Source organism: Halichoerus grypus, chromosome 8 (assembly GCF_964656455.1).
Source record: "Halichoerus grypus chromosome 8, mHalGry1.hap1.1, whole genome shotgun sequence".
Lineage (NCBI taxonomy): Eukaryota > Metazoa > Chordata > Mammalia > Carnivora > Phocidae > Halichoerus > Halichoerus grypus.
The window spans coordinates 5,094,430-5,112,271 of NC_135719.1; the positions used below are offsets into that span (position 1 = coordinate 5,094,430).

Sequence of the window (17,842 nt, forward strand, 5' to 3'; positions counted from 1 at the left end):
TTATCCCGTTTTGTAGTTGGGGAATCTGTTTCCTTCTCTGAGTTCTGGAAAGGTGCTTAACTTGCTCACCTGGGTCTTCATCTTTTCCTGTAGAAGAGGAAATCAACAACATGAAGATTGAACTGGAGAAGTACGGGATCCAGATGCCCGCCTTCAGCAAGATCGGGGGCATCCTGGCTAACGAACTCTCAGTGGATGAAGCCGCATGTAAGCAGAGAGAAATTTTGTGGGTTCACATGGGATTGTTGCTACCACTTTCAGTCATGGATACTATGATGGTCCTGGACGTTAGGAATTTTGTTAGCAAGCTTAGGTCGGTAGAGGTAGTTTAACACTGCTACGGGCTTCTGTGCTATTGTTATTTGGAAGTAAGTGAGTGATTTCGATGAAAATGAAAGCATTTAGAAAGTGAGTTCTACATTTCAGTGCCTCTTTGGATTTCTTTCTTTTTTTTTTTTTAATGGTACTTACATGATGAATAAGGGTGAACATTTCCATAATATCTGCTCTTTGCAAGGCTCTTTAACGAATATTTCCCTGTGAGATTCCAAACTCAGCATCCCAGACATGGGATCACAGGGAGAGCTTTGGCCTTTGCGCATCCAGGAAGAGACTAGGTTTACAGGATTCAGGAAGCCATTCCTCCAACCCCAGTCATCTTTTCTCTATCAAAACGAGCCTTTTCCTGCAGTAGGGGGTTATGATGTTGTTCTGGATATGTCATGTACATCCCTTACTCTATATAACCCCAGTGTTCTATGTTTTGAATTTTTTTTTTCTTTTTAGTGCATGCTGCTGTTATTGCCATTAATGAGGCTGTTGACCATAGAATTCCAGCTGACACATTTGTGGCTCTGAGAAACCCGAACGCCATGCTTGTAAATCTCGAAGAGCCCTTGGCTTCCACATACCAGGATGTGCTCTATCAGGCCAAGCAGGAGAAAATGACCAACGCGAAAAACAGGGTAAAAATGGAACATTTCTTCTTTCTAATTGATTTATATTCTTTCATTGTTTGATAGGACTCCATTTTTTAAAATCCATTTTCTTGAAGTATAATTTACACACAGTAAAATTTACTCATTTTACATGTATGGTTTGATAGGTTTTGACAAACGTGTGTGGTTACAAAACCATCATCCCCCAAGTTCCCAGGTCCTTCTTCATAGTCGGCCTCTGCTGCCCTCCACTCCCCACCCTTGGCCCCAGGCAACTTCCAGTCTGAACAGATCCCTATATTTACCTTTTTAAGAATTACATATAAATGAAATGGATTTACACAGTATGCAGTCTTTTGGTATTAGATTCCATTTTGACTTTTACTTTATTCTTGAATTTTGTGCACAGCAATGAGAAGTTCTGAGATCTGGACCTTGGGGGTGCCCGTTCTGCTCAGGTCTGAGGCAAGGATGCAGGCTCCCAAGCGAGCAGGGCAGGGTTCGCCCGTGCTTCTGCTTGAGCCCAACTCTGGAAGCACTCTTGGGCTTGTCATTAACAAGTGGATCTGCTTTTGTGTTTTTAGTGAAGAGTTGTGTAGCACCCTTCCTCTTTGTTCTCTCATGGTTGTGGGAGGAGTATAAGTGTTTCTGAGGTCTTCCAAAGAGACCTGAACTGATTTATTACACTTTTTATTCATCTTCAGACAGAAAACTCTGAGAGAGAAAGGGATGTTTATGAGGAGCTGCTCACTCAAGCTGAAATTCAAGGCAATATAAACAAAGTCAATAGTAAGTATGTCCCTTAGTTGGGTACCTGCGGGGATGTTACAGAATAATGGGAGTGTTGATCTATTTTTATTTTTATTTTTTAAAGACTTTACTCATTTATTTGTCAGAGAGCACAACCAGGGGGAGTGGCAGGCAGAGGGAAAAGCAGGCTTCCCACTGACCAAGGAACCCAATGCGGTACTTGATCTCAGGACCCTGCGATCATGACCTGAGCTGAAGGCAGATGCTTAACTGACTGAGATACCCAGGCGCCCCTAAGTTTGTTTTAGACATTAGTGGATTTGTTTAGGAACTATTGCTTACTACTGTTTTTTTGTGTTCATATATCTTCTGTTTCAGCTGCTGTCATCCTCAGGCAGGCCCTCCCTCTATTTGCTCGTCTGCTGTAGCTTCTGGGCTCATTGTTGGCTAATTTCACTGTTTTACCCTGTGTTAATACACTTTAAAAAAATCTAAATAGGGATTTTATTTTTCCTTATTTATTTTTTTTTAAGTAGGCTCCATGCTCAGCCTGGGGCCCAACACGGGGCTTGAACTCATGACCCTGAGATCAAGACCTAAGCTGAGATCAACAGTCAGATGCTTAACCGGCTGAGCCACCCAGGTGCCCCCACTACTATTGATATTTTTATGCATATCTTTAAAAACATATTTAAACAAAAATGAGATTATACCATTCTACTGAGTCTTGTATGTATGTGTTATATACTTTTGAGGAATTAAATGTCTTGAAAGTGTCATTTTCATTTTGTCACTCTTCCGCTAAAGAACCTGCATTGGTTCCTCATCACTTGCCGGACAAAACGCAGACCCCTAGCCTAGGGGAGTTTTTTATGCGGTATTTTATGCATACAACTCTCTATACAAACTCATTTGCCTAATTGTCTCCCATATTCACTCTGTTCCTTTCATGACTCATGAAAGAGTCCCTCTCTGGAGCGGCTCAGACCAGGAACTTGGTCTCTTGGCTTCTTACTAATAGCTTTGTGGCATGGGACCCCTGTGGCACAGACTTGTTCTGCAGATGGTGAGGTAATGCATGTAAATTGCCTGGTATTTAGTGAGTACTCAGTAAACATTAGCATTATCATAGCTTTTGCTAATCGTGTATTCTCAGTATAATGCCCTCATCCCTTATCTCTTACCTGACCCAAATTACACAGTCATTCACGGTCCAGCTCAATTCTCACCTGCGCCCATTCCAGCTCTCCCATGGCATTTACAAACCAACTACCTAATTTTCTACGCAATTACATATTGTCTTCTATTGCTTGCCTTTGTTTCTGACATCTCTATAAACTCCGTCTAGTACAGATTACTTAGGAGTTCTGCTTCTTTTGAAATCCCTGTTATTCCTAGTGTAATGGTTAGACCCACCAAAAGAACTAAAAAGCTTATATGATTTCAACCAGGTTTGACCTTGTTTTGCTCAAGATAATAATTACAATAGTAATAGTAATCCTTGTCCTCTCTGTTCATTGGGAGGCACTAATTCTCCCTTGAACCAATACTTGGAATAACTAGAGAGACTTTATAAGATTTTACAAACTCCGTATGATCAGGGGCTCTAAATCCTGACCAGGAGTCTTTGTATTCTGTTCCATTCTGGTTCATTTAAGATAATGGTTTTCTGGACGGAGTAATAGTCCCATTCACGAATGGGTGACGTGTTGTGCTGTATCTGTATGAATATTTAAGCCGGCAATATTTGTCTCTGTGAGAAGGAAGTCCGGCATGCTTCCTGCTGCGTACACTGCATAAAACACTCTTTGTTTTAATAAGGTGTTTTTTTCCTACTATGTTGTTTAGGATTTCATAACCGTCGTAGCTTTACCTGGCTAAGTCTGTGAGAGTCAGTTATAAAACTGTGGGGGAAGAGACATAGCTGTATGTTTTTAAAGTGTTCCATTCAGGGGCGCCTGGGTAGCTCAGCGGGTTAAACATCTGACTAGGTCTCAGGTCATGATCTCAGGGCCGTGAGATCGAGCCCTGTGTTGTGCTTGAGATTCTTTCTCTTTCTCTTCCTCTCCCTCTGCCCTTCCCTCTCCACTCCTCTCTCTCTAAAATAAATAAATACTTCTTTTCAAAAAATTCCCTCAAGTAGCTTTCAACGTGGTAGGGAAGATAGACATGCAAATGAGTAATTTCAGGGTAACTTGCTTAGAACAATGTATCAAAGATGTATGAGGTACAGTCATAGAAAAAGACAGGAATAATGTCTTTCCTTGGAGGTTTGTATAAGAACCTTCACTGGATGGGGCGCCTGGGTGGCTCAGTCGTTGAGTGTCTGCCTTCAGCTCAGGTCATGATCCCGGAGTCCTGGGATCGAGCCCCGCATCGGGCTCCCTGCTCGGCGGGAAGCCTGCTTCTCCCTCTCTCACTCCCCCTGCTTGTGTTCCCTCTCTCGCTGTGTCTCTATCAAATAAATAAAATCTTAAAAAAAAAAAAAAAAAAAAGAACCTTCACTGGATAGATAAGGTGAGGATAAGGCAGGATTCCCCAGAGAGTGACAGTCTTTTCCTAATCGTAGAGCCAAGTCTGAAGCAATAGAAAGTTGTGTGCTAGGAAGATAAGGGAACTTTAGGTCCCAGGAATTATCTTAACATAATTACAGATAAGATTCTTTCCCTGAGGGTATGAGAACCAGCATTGAAGCCACTGCCCCGGGAGAAAGCTGCAGGCCAAATAGTTAAAAATGAGAATAAGTTTTTATTTACTTTTTTTGTAGAACACAGAAAATTAGTTAAAGCTTAGTGGAAGAAAGTATTTAAATAATGTTCTAAACTTTATCATCTTTATAGTGTGAATGTTATGTTTATTTAAATATTTACCTATTTATGTAGTAAGTATGCTTCTAGTAAAAGCATAATCGACTAGATGCTCTTGTAGATAGATAATCTGAGATTCTACATCGCATACCTAGAAAAAGCCTGGTTGTTTACCTGTATTGTTTCTTTTCTGTCCCCACTCCTGTAAAAGCTCCACCGAGACAGAGAGCATTTGTTTTGTTCACAGCTGTTATTTGCAGCACAAAGCTGGTGCTCAGTAAATGCTGTTGAGGGAATGGATGATTAGTTGGCTAATGGTCATGTGGACCGACTCAAGGAGCCTTCGCCTTGGTGTGGTGATGAGTTAGCTGAACTGCAGGTGTAATCATTGGAGAGGAGTGAATAGTCTCTCTCAGGAGTCTACAGTGAGACTACAAATCCAGAGATTTAAAATTTTCCTTTTAACACTTTATATTTCTTTTTCTTTTTTTTCTTTACTAACATTAAAACATTTAAAATTTTTAAGTGCTGCTATGCCCCAAATATTTTTATTTTTAGTATGTTATTATTGATTTGTTTTGCTACTTTGGTGATAAAATCAGATCCCTTGGGTGGAGCATGGAGGGAGAACTCTGTTTTCTCTTATAAAAATAGGGAAACTGAAAATAATACAGTAATGATCACTTGCCAGTGGGTATTATTTTTGAAGTCAGAAAATACCTTATTCTGACTGCCAACCTAATACCTTATTTATTTTGCAATATACAAAGTGCTTTCATGTATGTGATTTCGTTTGATCTTAACAACACTGTGAGGAACGTGTCTTTATTGTTTTCAGATGAAGGAACATCTAGGTTTTCACTGCCAGATGTTAAAAGACCTTGTATGACCTCAGGTTCTATGACTAGAAGTAGAGTGTATTGAGAGGGTGTAGGTAGCCCCTACCATTCCCCGCGGTCAGACCACCCTTGCTAACTGGGCCCTCACTGTCCTGGTGGAATGTGTTCAGGAGGTAGCAGGGTAATGAAGGGATTCAGACTGATGATATTAAGAAGGAATGAAGGCTCTTTAGTCTGGGGTGGACTGTCAGAGGGAAAGAGGGACTGGATGTTTTCAAGCGTCAACACTAGGGTGAAAGCTTTCACGATTTTGTTTTTGTTTTGTTTTGTTTTTTTAAGCAAAATTGCTCAAAGATGTAGTAAATTGCTGTGGGAGAAACCTCCCCCTGTTCAGTAGTTTCATCTAGACAATAACTTGGCGTTTAGAGGGCACTTAGACATGCATTGGTTTGGATTGGTGCCTCTTATATTGCTACCCCATATTGGTGCCAAGGTGTCTACATCTGGAAGCTTTTTAGTAGGCCTGAGCCATGGTCTAGGAATCTGTTAACTGATGAACAGCCCGGCTGGGGGCCCCTGGACTTGAGGACTTTAAGGTTCTCTTCCAATCCCAAGATCTTGTGCTTCCATGATATTCCAGAATAAAGGCCATCTGATCTATATTTCCCTCATCTGAAATTGAGTTTGGTTTTGGGGAAGGAAAAGTATTCTAGGCTGTGATGCTCACAAAGTGTTTTCATAAGCTGTGGCCCTTTCCTCTCCTCAGCATCTTCTGCCTTAGCAAATGTGGACCTGGCTTTGGAGCAGGGCGTGGCACCGGCCTTGTTCAAGGCCCTGCAGTCTCCAGCTCTGGGCCTTCGAGGGCTGCAGCAACAGAACGGGGACTGGTACCTCAAGCAGCTCCAGGGCGATAGGCAGCAGAAGAGACAGGTAAAAGTATGGTGGGCTGAACCCGTGGGCGTTCACATATATCCATGCGAATCTTGTGCTGTCCTTTAAAGATTTTTATGGGGCCTTTTTTCCCTGTAGTTAGACTATAACCTATAGCTTTTAGTATGACTTTTTTTCCTGCATATAAATGTAGGTTTTTAAGATATCCTCAGGTAAGAAACACATTGTCTTTAGTTCCCTTTCACTTTTCCAGTTGTAAACCCTCTTAAACAAGTAGTACCTGCCCTCCGAACCTAACCACCCCTTCACTTGAAGCATCCTTCTTAATTCCCCAACTCAAAGCCATGGGGGAAAACCTGAATCTCTTTCACATTCTTACTTCAGGACTTTCTACTTAAAAGAAAGCAAACGTCAACTAGTTTCCTCTGGCCAGCACTGGGAAAGCACGTAACGTGCAGTAAGAGTAGACTGTGGAATTGTACTTAGTGGGGTTTGTAGGACAAATATGAGTGGCTTGCTTTTTTGTCTGAATGAGGACAAACAAGTGTACATTTTTTCAGATTCCCAGCATATATCGGCCAAAGTAAGCAGCATTAATGTGCTAATGAGTCTGTAAATGTCTTATGTCAATATTTTGATGCTTCTCACAAACTATCTTTTTTTATGTGCTGGTATCTGGAAAGTCACTCTACCCTGTATTTGGCAAGGACTGCCGCTTTCTCTGCACGGAGCCTGACGCTGTCACTTAGGCCCATGGTTCTCCGTCCCTGTGACTACTGTTGAGATACCACTGTAAGGCCTGGAGGCACAGGCATGAGAATCTTCACATAAATGTTCTTTGCTTTTCTTAGGGTGGTCAGGCTGATCCCCTACAGAAGGAAGAGCTCCAGTCTGGTGTGGATGCTGCAAACAGTGCTGCCCAACAGTATCAGAGAAGTAAGAGTCCTCTCCCTGAGATCCTGAGGAGGGCTTAGGTCCACTGGGGCGTCTGAGGTCAGATCCCGTCACCCCTCACCCCCACCCCCAAGCCTGCTAGCCATAATCGAGTACCAGGGGCCTTTGGCAGGAGGGCTCCTCTGGTTTTCAGAGTAGAACTGGAGTCCACGTGGGCTCACTTTGGCTTGGAAGCACTTGAGCGTTGGAGGCGGTGAGACTTAGGGGCTTCCTGGGTGAGATCTGGATGGTGGAAGAGAGAGAAGGATGTTGCCAACATGGGCCGAGAGGAAAAGGAAGTGTGAGCAGAGATACAGATGATGAAGGATGTATTGAAGCAACAGTGATGAGAATAAAATTTCTGTAGATATTTGGGGCCGAGTTGTATAAGATAAAGGCTTAGAAAGATTGTGGAAACCTTTGAATGGCCGCTTAAGAAGCTGGTCCTTGATTCTCCGGGCTGCACAGGATGGAAGAGATGTTTTAGAAGGAGAGTCGCAGGATGAATTGGAGTGGAAAACGGCTTTATTGGGATATAGTTGGCATGGCCAACAGTTCACCTTCATACAAAGTGGGGGGCTGTTTTCTAAAGATGAAAGCTCCACTTCAAACATCCTGGCTGATAGTTTATCCGCAGAATGTAACTTTCTCCTGTGAAAACCGCCTCTCCTTCCCCTGGGGGCGTCCTAAGCCAGCTGCATTTCTGGCCCGTTTTCTCTGCAGGATTGGCAGCCGTGGCAGCAATCAACGCTGCCATCCAGAAGGGTGTTGCTGAGAAGACTGTTCTGGAGCTCATGAATCCTGAGGCCCAGCTGCCCCAGGTGTACCCGTTTGCGGCCGATCTTTATCAGAAAGAGCTGGTCACCCTGCAGCAGCAGAGTCCTGAGGTGAGTCAGCCCCACCTGTCCTGTTTGGGAGCAGGACGGAGTAGAGGTGAACTTCAGGCCCACTTCTCAGTGTGGTTGGCAGGGCTTTTTTTTTTTTTTTAACCAGAACCTTAGACTGCTTATGGCTTACTTGAGCTTCTGACTTCTGTCGGCATCCAAGAATGTCTGTCCTCACCCCGCCCTCCCCCGTCTCTGTGCAGCACAGCCTCACCCATCCTGAGCTCTCTGTGGCAGTAGAGATGCTGTCATCGGTGGCCCTCATCAACAGGGCGCTGGAGTCAGGGGACATGAACACAGTGTGGAAACAGCTGAGCAGTTCGGTGACAGGCCTTACCAATATCGAAGAAGAAAACTGTCAGAGGTGGGTGCGCAGAGCGGTAGATGGGATCCATTTCTGGGTGTCAGCTCTCCTGTTGTCAGGCATTGTGACTTTAGTGTGCAATCCGTTTTTTCTTTTCTTTTTTTTCTATTTTGATTCATTTTATTCTTTATTATGCTGGAGGATTTATAGTAAATTATGTATATCATGGCATTCCACTCCTGAATATGTAAGTATGCTTACCTAAAACAATGAGGATGTTTATTATAGAGCCAAGTAGTACTATCTTATACCCTGATGAAATAAAGAATTCTTCTTTAATATCTGCTGAACCTAGTCCATTTTCATACTTCTTCACTTGTTCCAAAACTGTCCTTTTCACTTGGTTTCTTCACACCAGGATCCAGTGCAGGACTATGTGTTACATCTGACTGTTGTACCACTTAGGTATCTTTTAATCTAGCATTGTTCCTTTCTTCATGAAACTGACTTGTTAAAGAGATGGGACCAGTTGTCCTATAAAATGTTGCACCTTCTGGTTCTGGTTGCTTCCTGGTATTTGGCTCATTTCTGTAAATTGGAAATTAGGTCTAAAGGCTTTCAAGATCGAGTCAGTGTTTTTGGGTTTGTGTATTTAATATTTTCTCTTAACTAGAGGCATATAAAATCTACTTGTGTCACCATTAGAGATACTAAGATTGATCCTTGAATCAGGGAGACAGCTTATCCCTCTTACGTATATTTATGTTTTTCCCTTAGCATAATCTCTTTTTGCACCTTTGCACCTCAAAATGTCCAGTTCCCCATTAACAATCACCTAATATTTTTAACCCCAGTTGATAATCCTTGTCTAAATCAATACTTTATCAGTAAGAGTTACTTAATGATGATATCTGTGTTTTGTTTTGTTAAGCCCCTACGTGCGGCTTGAACTCACAACCCCAAGATCAAGAGCTGGCATGCTGTACTAACCGAGCCAGCCCGGCGCCCCTAAGGATGATATCTTGATTTATCCTTCCTTCTACATTTGTTAGCTGGTTTATGGCCTTGTTTTCTTGTCTTTAGAGGAATTGCTTAAGATACTGCCTCTGATTCTTAGCTGGTGATACCTGGAATTTAGAACATGTAACAGACTGTTAAGAATAAGTGATATTCTGGGGGTGCCTGGCTGGCTCAATCAGAGGAGTGTGCGACTCTTGACCTTGGGGTTGTGAGTTGGAGCCCCACATTGTGTGTAGAGATTACTTAAACACAAACAAAAAAATTTAAAAGAAAAAGAATAAGTGATATCCTTACATTTTCACATTTTGTTGACGGTCACTCCTCAGTCTCAGAGTTGTTCTCTAGCGTATGTGAGGCTATGCGAGTACCTTAGCTGTCTTTGTTCTTTGGATACTTTGTCTCTAGTCTTCCCATTCCTGTCGTCCCTGATAATCCTGAAGGTCCCTTATCTTACATTGCACTTCATTGTCTTTTTTGTTGGGGGAATGGGGCAGGTATCTCGATGAGCTGATGAAACTGAAAACTCAGGCACATGCGGAAAATAATGCATTTATTACATGGAATGACATCCAAGCCTGTGTGGACCATGTGAATCTGGTGGTGCAAGAGGAACATGAGAGTGAGTAACCTGCGTAACCATCCCCTCAAATAATGCAACTATTAAAGATGTGTGTGATCCCATGAACTGGTTCTAAACACTACTAGAAAGATTTTTTGGAAAGTGTGTGTGTGTGTGTGTGTGTGTGTGTGTGTGTGTGTGTATCACAAAAAACTAAGGTTGAGTATTTTCAAAACATCAGGCAACTGGTACAATTAGGTGTGTATGTAATAAGAACTAAAAGTTTCCAGGAGGTGACTTAAACATGATCTGGTTTTGTTGTTGTTGTTGTTGTTTTTAAAGATTTTATTTATTTATTTGACAGAGAGAGACACAGCGAGAAAGGGAACACAAGCAGGGGGAGTGGGAGAGGGAGAAGCAGGATTCCCGCTGAGCGGGGAGCCTGATGCGGGGCTCGATCCCAGGACCGTGGGACCATGACCTGAGCCGAAGGCAGAGGCCTAACAACTGAGCCACCCAGGTGCCCCTGAACATTATCTGTTATTTTTAAATGTTTTATAACAAGTAGTTCTGACACTAACCACTCCGAGTTACGTCATCTTGCATGGGTGTAGCGTTCAGGCTTCCATAAGACTCCTCTCATTTCAGATACCAGCCACAAGCTCTGAGGAGTTCCCAGGTCACTACACTTCTGAGAAACTGGCTATAAACTCAGAGCTTCCCTCAACAGCCCCCTCAGATTCAATAATTTGCTAGAGGGACTTAGCAGAACTTAGTGCTGTATTTATGATTATAGTTTTACTGGAAAGGATACAAATCAGGATTGGCCAAAACAGGAGACCTATAGGGTGATCCCAAATATAGTAGGGTCCCAAATGCCAAGCTTATGTGTCCTCAGGATGTGTATCACAATCAGGGACGCTCTCCTGAACTTTGGGTAGCCAGAGGTTTTCAAGGATGATTGTGAAGGGTTGACTAGTGGCCATGTAATTAAACTCCGTTTCCAGTCCACCTCCCCTCCCTGGAGATAGGTAGGCTGGGCTGATATCACAATATCATGGGGCTCAAAGCCCCGGTATTCTGATCACGTGGTTGGTCTTTCCAGCATGACCAGCCCCCATCCTGAGATTATCCAGGGGCCCACCTTGTTAGTATAAACTCAGGTCCTAGAAGCCTGAATAACAGAGATAATCCAATCATTTAGGAAATTCTAATGGAGGTTAGTAGTTCCTTCCCAGGAACTGGGGTCAAAGGTCAGCCAAGTTTTTATTATACCACAGAATCTTTACAAAAGTAGCACAGCTGCCTGAGATACTTGAGGAGTGAATATTTCTAGTTTTAATTTGTATTTCCTGTGAGAAATATTCCATTGATTTGGTGAGAAGAGCCTTCCCTTAGGGTGGGGAGCCCTGGGGTCGCATCTGCCTCCACTTGTTCACAGTGGAATTTCAAGGAAGAAATCTGAGCCTCATCTTTTCTTAAAGATGTTGAATCAGGTGACTTTTTACGATCCCTTGAACTCTAACATTTTGTGAATCAGAAATGGTTTTGATCACACATTGGAATGTACTTGAAAGCTATACTATTAAAGCCAGTTTCGGGGCACCTGGGTGGCTCAGTTGTTAAGCGTCTGCCTTCGACTCAGGTCATGATCCCAGGTCCTGGGACTGAGTCCCACATCGGGCTCCCTGCTCTGCGGGAAGCCTGCTTCTCCCTCTCCCACTTCCCCTGCTTCTGTTCCCTCTCTTGCTGTCTCTCTATCAAATAAATAAATAAAATCTTTAAAAAAAAAAAAAAAGAAAGCCAGTTTTATCAAAATTCTCTTTACTTTCACATTAGAGCAATTAAAAACAGAGACTTGAGGTTTCAATGGGAGTATGGATACCAGGGAGTTTATTTTAAATGAAACAAACCTAAAATTTTAAAGAATTTAAATGCTGCTTAATATTATAGGTGGCAAATTATAATTTGAATCATGATAATGCTTGGATGGATTTCTGATTACTTAGCATGTTTAAAACTTGATTTGTTTATATAATTTCTTAATTTCAAAAATTAACCTTTGTCCTTTCATATTTAGGGATTTTAGCCATTGGTTTAATTAATGAAGCTCTGGATGAAGGTGATGCTCAGAAGACGCTGCAGGCCCTGCAGATTCCTGCGGCCAAACTTGAGGGGGTCCTTACGGAGGTGGCCCAGCATTACCAGGACACACTGATCAGAGCAAAGAGAGAGAAAGCCCAGGTGAGTGGCAGTGAAATTGTTCCTTTCTGTTCAGAGAACTTCATCCCTTCTGGAACCAAGATAGAGGTAGGGATGTTTCCTGGACACCTTTAGATTCAGAGCACTGGAGGGACATGAGATGTGACAGTACACATTTGGATTTTTTTTTGTGGTCCTCTGTTGTTATTGTTGTAGACACTTCTCTCTTGCTCTTTTTTTTTTTCAATAGAGGGAAGGGGTGGAGAGGGACAGAGTGGGAGAGAGAGAATCTTAAGCAGGCTCCATGCTCAGCACGGAGCCTGACGTGGGGCTCGGATCTCATGACCCTGAGATCACGACCTGAGCCGAAATCAAGAGTCAGACTCAACCAACTGAGCCAACCAACTGAGCCATCCAGGTGACCCCCGTCTTGTGTCTCTTTAATTAAATTCTGTGTTGAAGTATAAGATCCAAAAAATGTGTAAGTTATGTAAGTATACAGTTGTATAGATTTTCAAGAGTGAACATACCTGTGTAATCGGTAGTCAGATTATGAAAAGCTTAACAGAACTGTCTGATGCATCCCATTCTGCCCTCATCCATCCCCCACTCCCCCACCTGCTGGTAATCAATCCTGGTTTTTAACACCATGGTTGATTTTTTGGCCTGTTTTTGAATTGTATTTGAATGGTATGTAAGTACATACATTATGTACTCTTTGTATCTGGCTTCTTCTGCCTAACATAATGTTAGTGAAATTCATCTGTGCAGTTGTAAGAAGCAATAGTTTATTCTTATTGTTGTGTACTATTCCACTCTGTGGTTATAGATTGTCATTGGAAATTTTGGATTGTTTCCCACTTTTTGGCTATTGCAAGTAATGCTTCTTTGATTATTTTAGTACATGTTTCTTGGTAAATATATGTACCATTTTTATTAGGTGTACATTTAGAAGTAGAATTTATGGGCCATAGGGAATACACATGTGTTAAGCTTTAGTAGATAATGACATGTTTTTATAACAACTTTATTGAGATATAATTCACGTAGCATAGATCTCAGCATTTCAAAGTGTACAAGTCAGTGGTGTTTTGTCTTCATAGAATTGTGCAATCAATTTTAGAACATTTTTATCACCCCGGAAGGAAACCTGGCTCCCATTAGTGAGTCACTTCTCATTTTCTCTCTTTCTCTCCTGCTCAAGGCAACCAGCAGTCTACTTCTGTCTATGGATTTGCCTATTCTGGACATTTCATGTACATGGAATCATACAACACGTGGTCCTTTGTGACTGGCTTCTTTCACTCAGCTTGGTTTATCCAAGTTGTAGCGTGTATTAGTAGTACATATTTATTTCTTTTTACTGTCAAATTGTATTCCATTGTGTGGCTATAGCATATTTTAGCTGTTCATCAGTTGATGGACATGGGTTGTTTCTGTCCTAATGGCTATTAGGAGCAATGCTACAATGAACATAGAGATTTTCGTAGGTGATTGTAACACAAACATATCTTTTAAAAAGTTTGTCTTACCTCAGCTAGTTCGTTGAGGAAATGGACAAGATTTATACCTCTTTTTATCATGTTGCTGAGTAGGAAGTTGCTTTGTATATAGTAGGCCCCCAGATATTAGTTGCATGATTAAGGCATAATTACTTCTGTTTTTCTAATTGTGATCTCCTTTTAGGTTCTTCCTAACTAATAATTCGTTGTTGGGAGGACGACACCTTTCTTTTCTGACTTAGAGGATCCCTACAATGAGGTTCTGGTAGCAAGCAGAAGAAATAAAAGAAATTCTTTTTTTTTTTTTTTTTTTAATTTTAAGTAATCTCTACACCCAATGTGGGGCTTGAACTCACAACCCTGAAATCAAGAGTTGCTCTACTGACAGGGCCAGCCAGGTGCCCCTCTAATAGAAATTCTTAATTTAAGGGGTCAGATTCTTTCTAGGAAGCCAAAGGTAGAAAAACAGACCAGGGCTTCTGTGTTTTTGGAGCTTTTATACACTCATACCTATGCAGGCTCTTTAAGTTTGGGTTGGGATAGAGGAGTTGTGCATAATACTGTCATGTTGATAGGTCCCCTTTGATTCCATTGTCAGGAGAGTAGTTGGCATTACCATGTCCTAATCCTATAAGTATAGCAAGTACTAGGTTTCATTTAAGAGGCACGTGATTGTGCCGAATGTCAGTGATCTGAAACACAACTCCCATTGTGTAGTCAGGAAACTGAGAAAAAGGGATCAGTTGGCTGTAGGAAGTTGTAAATGGAGTTCCCTGTCTTTGATATTAACTTTGGATCCTTTGGATCAGAGCCTCCCAAACTTGGCTGATTGTTAAAACACTTGAAAAGTCATTTTTAAAATACAGATTCCTAAGCTTTACCTCTGTTCGTGCTGATTTCGAATCTCTAACTTGGGGCCTGGCTGCAGTGGTTTTGGGAAGGCCAGTGGTGGTGGCCTTTGTTTTTGCTACCATTTAAGTCCAGAAGGAATCTTATATCTAACAGACAGAGGAGTGGGCTTTGGGAGAAAGCTAGCTCTGGTTCCCTAAAAAAGGAAACCTCTAAAAAGAAAGAGTCGTTGGAGGATATAACTTGTACCTCCTCTCACTCGTGCTGTAAGCCTGACTGCTCCTTTTGTTTGGGTCATGACAGTTCATTAGAGGATGTGACTAGAGTTTGAAGCATTTCCTTTTGCTGGGGAATAACTTTAAGAGTTCATCAAAGGAGGAGAAAGGGGGTGGGGGGCGGGTTAGAGGAAAATTTGCTTAACACTGCCAGGCCCTGCTGCGTGTAGACTGCATATTTGGTAGAATTGGCTTTTTTTAGGCCTCAGCTTAGCAGTTCCTCTGAGCCATTTTGGGAGTGGTTTTAAAAATAATCATCTGAGTTCTAAATTTAGCAAGCAAAAGAGCTTAATTTAAATTTGGTCTGTAGTTTTCTTTTCTTGTGATATTTTTGTGTCTGGTTTTGGTATCAGGGTAATACTGGCCTCATAGAATGAACTGGGAAGCATTACTTCCTCTTCTAGGTTTTAGAAGAGTTTCTGAAAGACTGGTGTCAATTCTTTAAACATTTGGTAGAATTCACCAGTGAAGTCATATGGTCTTGTATTTTTGTTTTGTTTTGTTTTGTTTTTGTAGAATGTGTTTTGATTACTAATTCCATGTCTGTGTTTGTTGTAGGTTTATTCAGATTTTCTTCAAGCGTTCTGTATTCTTCCTTCCCTTTCTCATTGCCTTCTCGGAATTCCATTATGCGTATATCGGTATTATTAATGGCGTCCACAGGTTTTTGAGGCTCGGTTCCTTTTTCCTCATTCTTTTTTCTTACTGTTCCTCAGACTGGATATTGTTCCTTAGACTGTCTAACTTAAATCGACCTATCTTCAAATTCTCTGATTCTTTCTTTTGCATGCTGAAATCTGCTGAGTCCCTCTAGTGAATTTTTCATTTCAGTTATTGTACTTTTCAACTCCAGAATTTCATTTGGTTCTTTTTTTTTTCTTTTAAGACAGGAGAGAGGGCGCACAAGCAGGGGGAGAGGGAAAGAGAGAAGCAGACCTCCCCACTGATCAGGGAGCCCTACGCGGGGCTCAATCCCAGGACCCTGGGATCATGACCTGAGCCGAAGGCAGATGCTTAACAACTGAGCCACCCAGGCGCCCCTCATTTGGTTCTTTTTTGTAAAACAATTTCTTTCTCTTTATTGATATTCTCTGGTGAGACATCGTTCTTTCTTTCGTTTTTTTTTTTTTTTAAAGATTTTATTTATTTATTTGACAGCGAGACACAGCAAAAGAGGGAACACAAGCACGGGGAGTGGGAGAGGGAGAAGCAGGCTTCCCGAGGAGCAGGGAGCCCGATGTGGGGCTCGATTCTAGGACCATGGGATCACTACCTGAGCTGAAGACAGCCGCTTAACGACTGAGCCACCCAGGCGCCCGAGACATTGTTCTTAAGTTCTTTAGAGATGGTTTTCTTTAATTCTTTGAACATATTTAAAATAGCTGATTTAAGTCTTTGTTTCCTTTTTTTCCTGTTTGAACCATGCTTTCCTGTTTCTTTTTTTTCTTTTCTACTTTGGTAGTTTCATAGAATTTTCTTTTTTCTTCCTTTTTAAAATTTTAATTCCAGTATAATTAACATATAGTGTTATATTAGTTTCAGGTATACAAGATAGTGATTCAACAGTTCCGTACATTATTCAGTCCTCGTCGTGATAAGTGATAAGATTCTTTCTGCTGCTTCATTATTAACGTTTAGAAATGCAACAAATTTCTGTATGTTGATCTTATATCCTACAATGTTACTGAATTCATTTATCAGTTCTAGTAGTGTTTTGGTGGAGTCTTTAGGGTTTTCTATATATAATATCGTGTCATCTGCAAACAGTGAAAATTTTACTTCTTCCTTACCAATTTGGGTACCTTTTATTTCTTGTCTGATTGCTGTGGTTAGGACTTCCAGTACTATGTTAAATAACAGTGGTGAGAATGGACATCCTTTGTCTTGTTCCTGACCTTAGGGGAAAAATTCTCAGTTTTTCACCATTGAGCATGATATTAGCTGTGGGTTCTTTATATATGGCCTTTATTATGTTGAGGTATGTTCCCTCTAAACCTACTTTGTTGAGGGTTTTTATCATGAATGGATGTTGTACTTTGTCAAATCATGCTTTCTTGTTTCTTTGTGTGTCTTGTAACTTTTTGTTGAAAACTGGACATTTTAATAATGGGGCAACTCTGGAAATCAGAGTCTACTCCATCCTCAGAGTTTACTGTTGTCTTTGTTACTATTGTTTGTTTAGTGATTTTCAATTCTGTTAAGTCATGTGTGGCCACTGAAGTCTCTGCTTGATTAGCTAGAGGTCAGCTAATGATTAGGCAGAATATTTTTATTTATTTTTTTAAAAAGATCTTATTTATTCATTTATTTATTTGAGAGAGAGAGAATGGGGGGGGCAGAGGGAGAGGGACAAGTAGACTCTATGCTGAGTGTGGAGCCCAACACGGGGCTCCATCCCACGACCCTGCTCCTGACCTGAGCAGAAACCAGGAGTTGGACTTTTAAGGGACTGAGCCACCCAGATGCCCCTAGGCAGAGTGTTTTTAAATGCGTAGAACCAGTAAAGCTCCCAGCCTTTGCTGAGGGCCAGTGTGTGCATGTTGGGACACACCTTCAACACTCAGCCAGGCAGTTTACAATTTTGCCTTAGACCTAGCTTCATGCTTGCGCAGAACCTCAAGGTCACCCAGAGATGAGCCCTTACAGCCTTACCGGATCTCTTCTGAGCATGTGCACAGCTTGCACATGCATTATGGCCTTCTGGATTTCCATCTCAGAAACATGTCAGAGACTTTCAAAGCTCTCTGGACGTCTCATTCTCAAACGTTTCTTTTTAAGCTTTTTGGTTAGCTTATTGTTTGCCTAAATTTTTATGCATTGCTCTAGACATCTGTGATATTAAACAAGTGCCTCTTACTGTTTTTGATAAATGCCCCTGGAGAAAAGGCTGTTTGCACTGGGCAAGCTCTAAGTCAGTTCAGATGAAGATAGCCTTGCTGTGGCTTTCTAGGGATCTAAATCTAACAGGTTGGCTCATGACAGTTCTCTGGGAATAGATGGGGCTCTGAAGGAGGAGGGGTGTGTGTGTGTGTGTCTGTGTGGTGGTGGTGGTGGGAGACAGATGGGAGTGGAGCCAATTAAAGTGCCAT

The 17,842-nt window shown here is 41.7% G+C and overlaps 1 protein-coding gene across 1 annotated transcript in view; it reads left to right on the forward strand.

Moving 5' to 3' along the window:
* Nucleotides 1-17,842, forward strand: part of IQGAP1 (IQ motif containing GTPase activating protein 1) — a 105,838-nt gene that overhangs the window by 49,801 nt on the left and 38,195 nt on the right. The window contains exons 7-15 of the mRNA XM_078078848.1: nucleotides 94-207; nucleotides 787-965; nucleotides 1,643-1,727; nucleotides 6,101-6,264; nucleotides 7,077-7,161; nucleotides 7,882-8,045; nucleotides 8,246-8,406; nucleotides 9,861-9,985; nucleotides 12,006-12,169. Of these exons, the coding sequence (XP_077934974.1) occupies nucleotides 94-207; nucleotides 787-965; nucleotides 1,643-1,727; nucleotides 6,101-6,264; nucleotides 7,077-7,161; nucleotides 7,882-8,045; nucleotides 8,246-8,406; nucleotides 9,861-9,985; nucleotides 12,006-12,169 (1,241 nt within the window). The remainder of the gene's footprint in view (nucleotides 1-93; nucleotides 208-786; nucleotides 966-1,642; nucleotides 1,728-6,100; nucleotides 6,265-7,076; nucleotides 7,162-7,881; nucleotides 8,046-8,245; nucleotides 8,407-9,860; nucleotides 9,986-12,005; nucleotides 12,170-17,842) is intronic.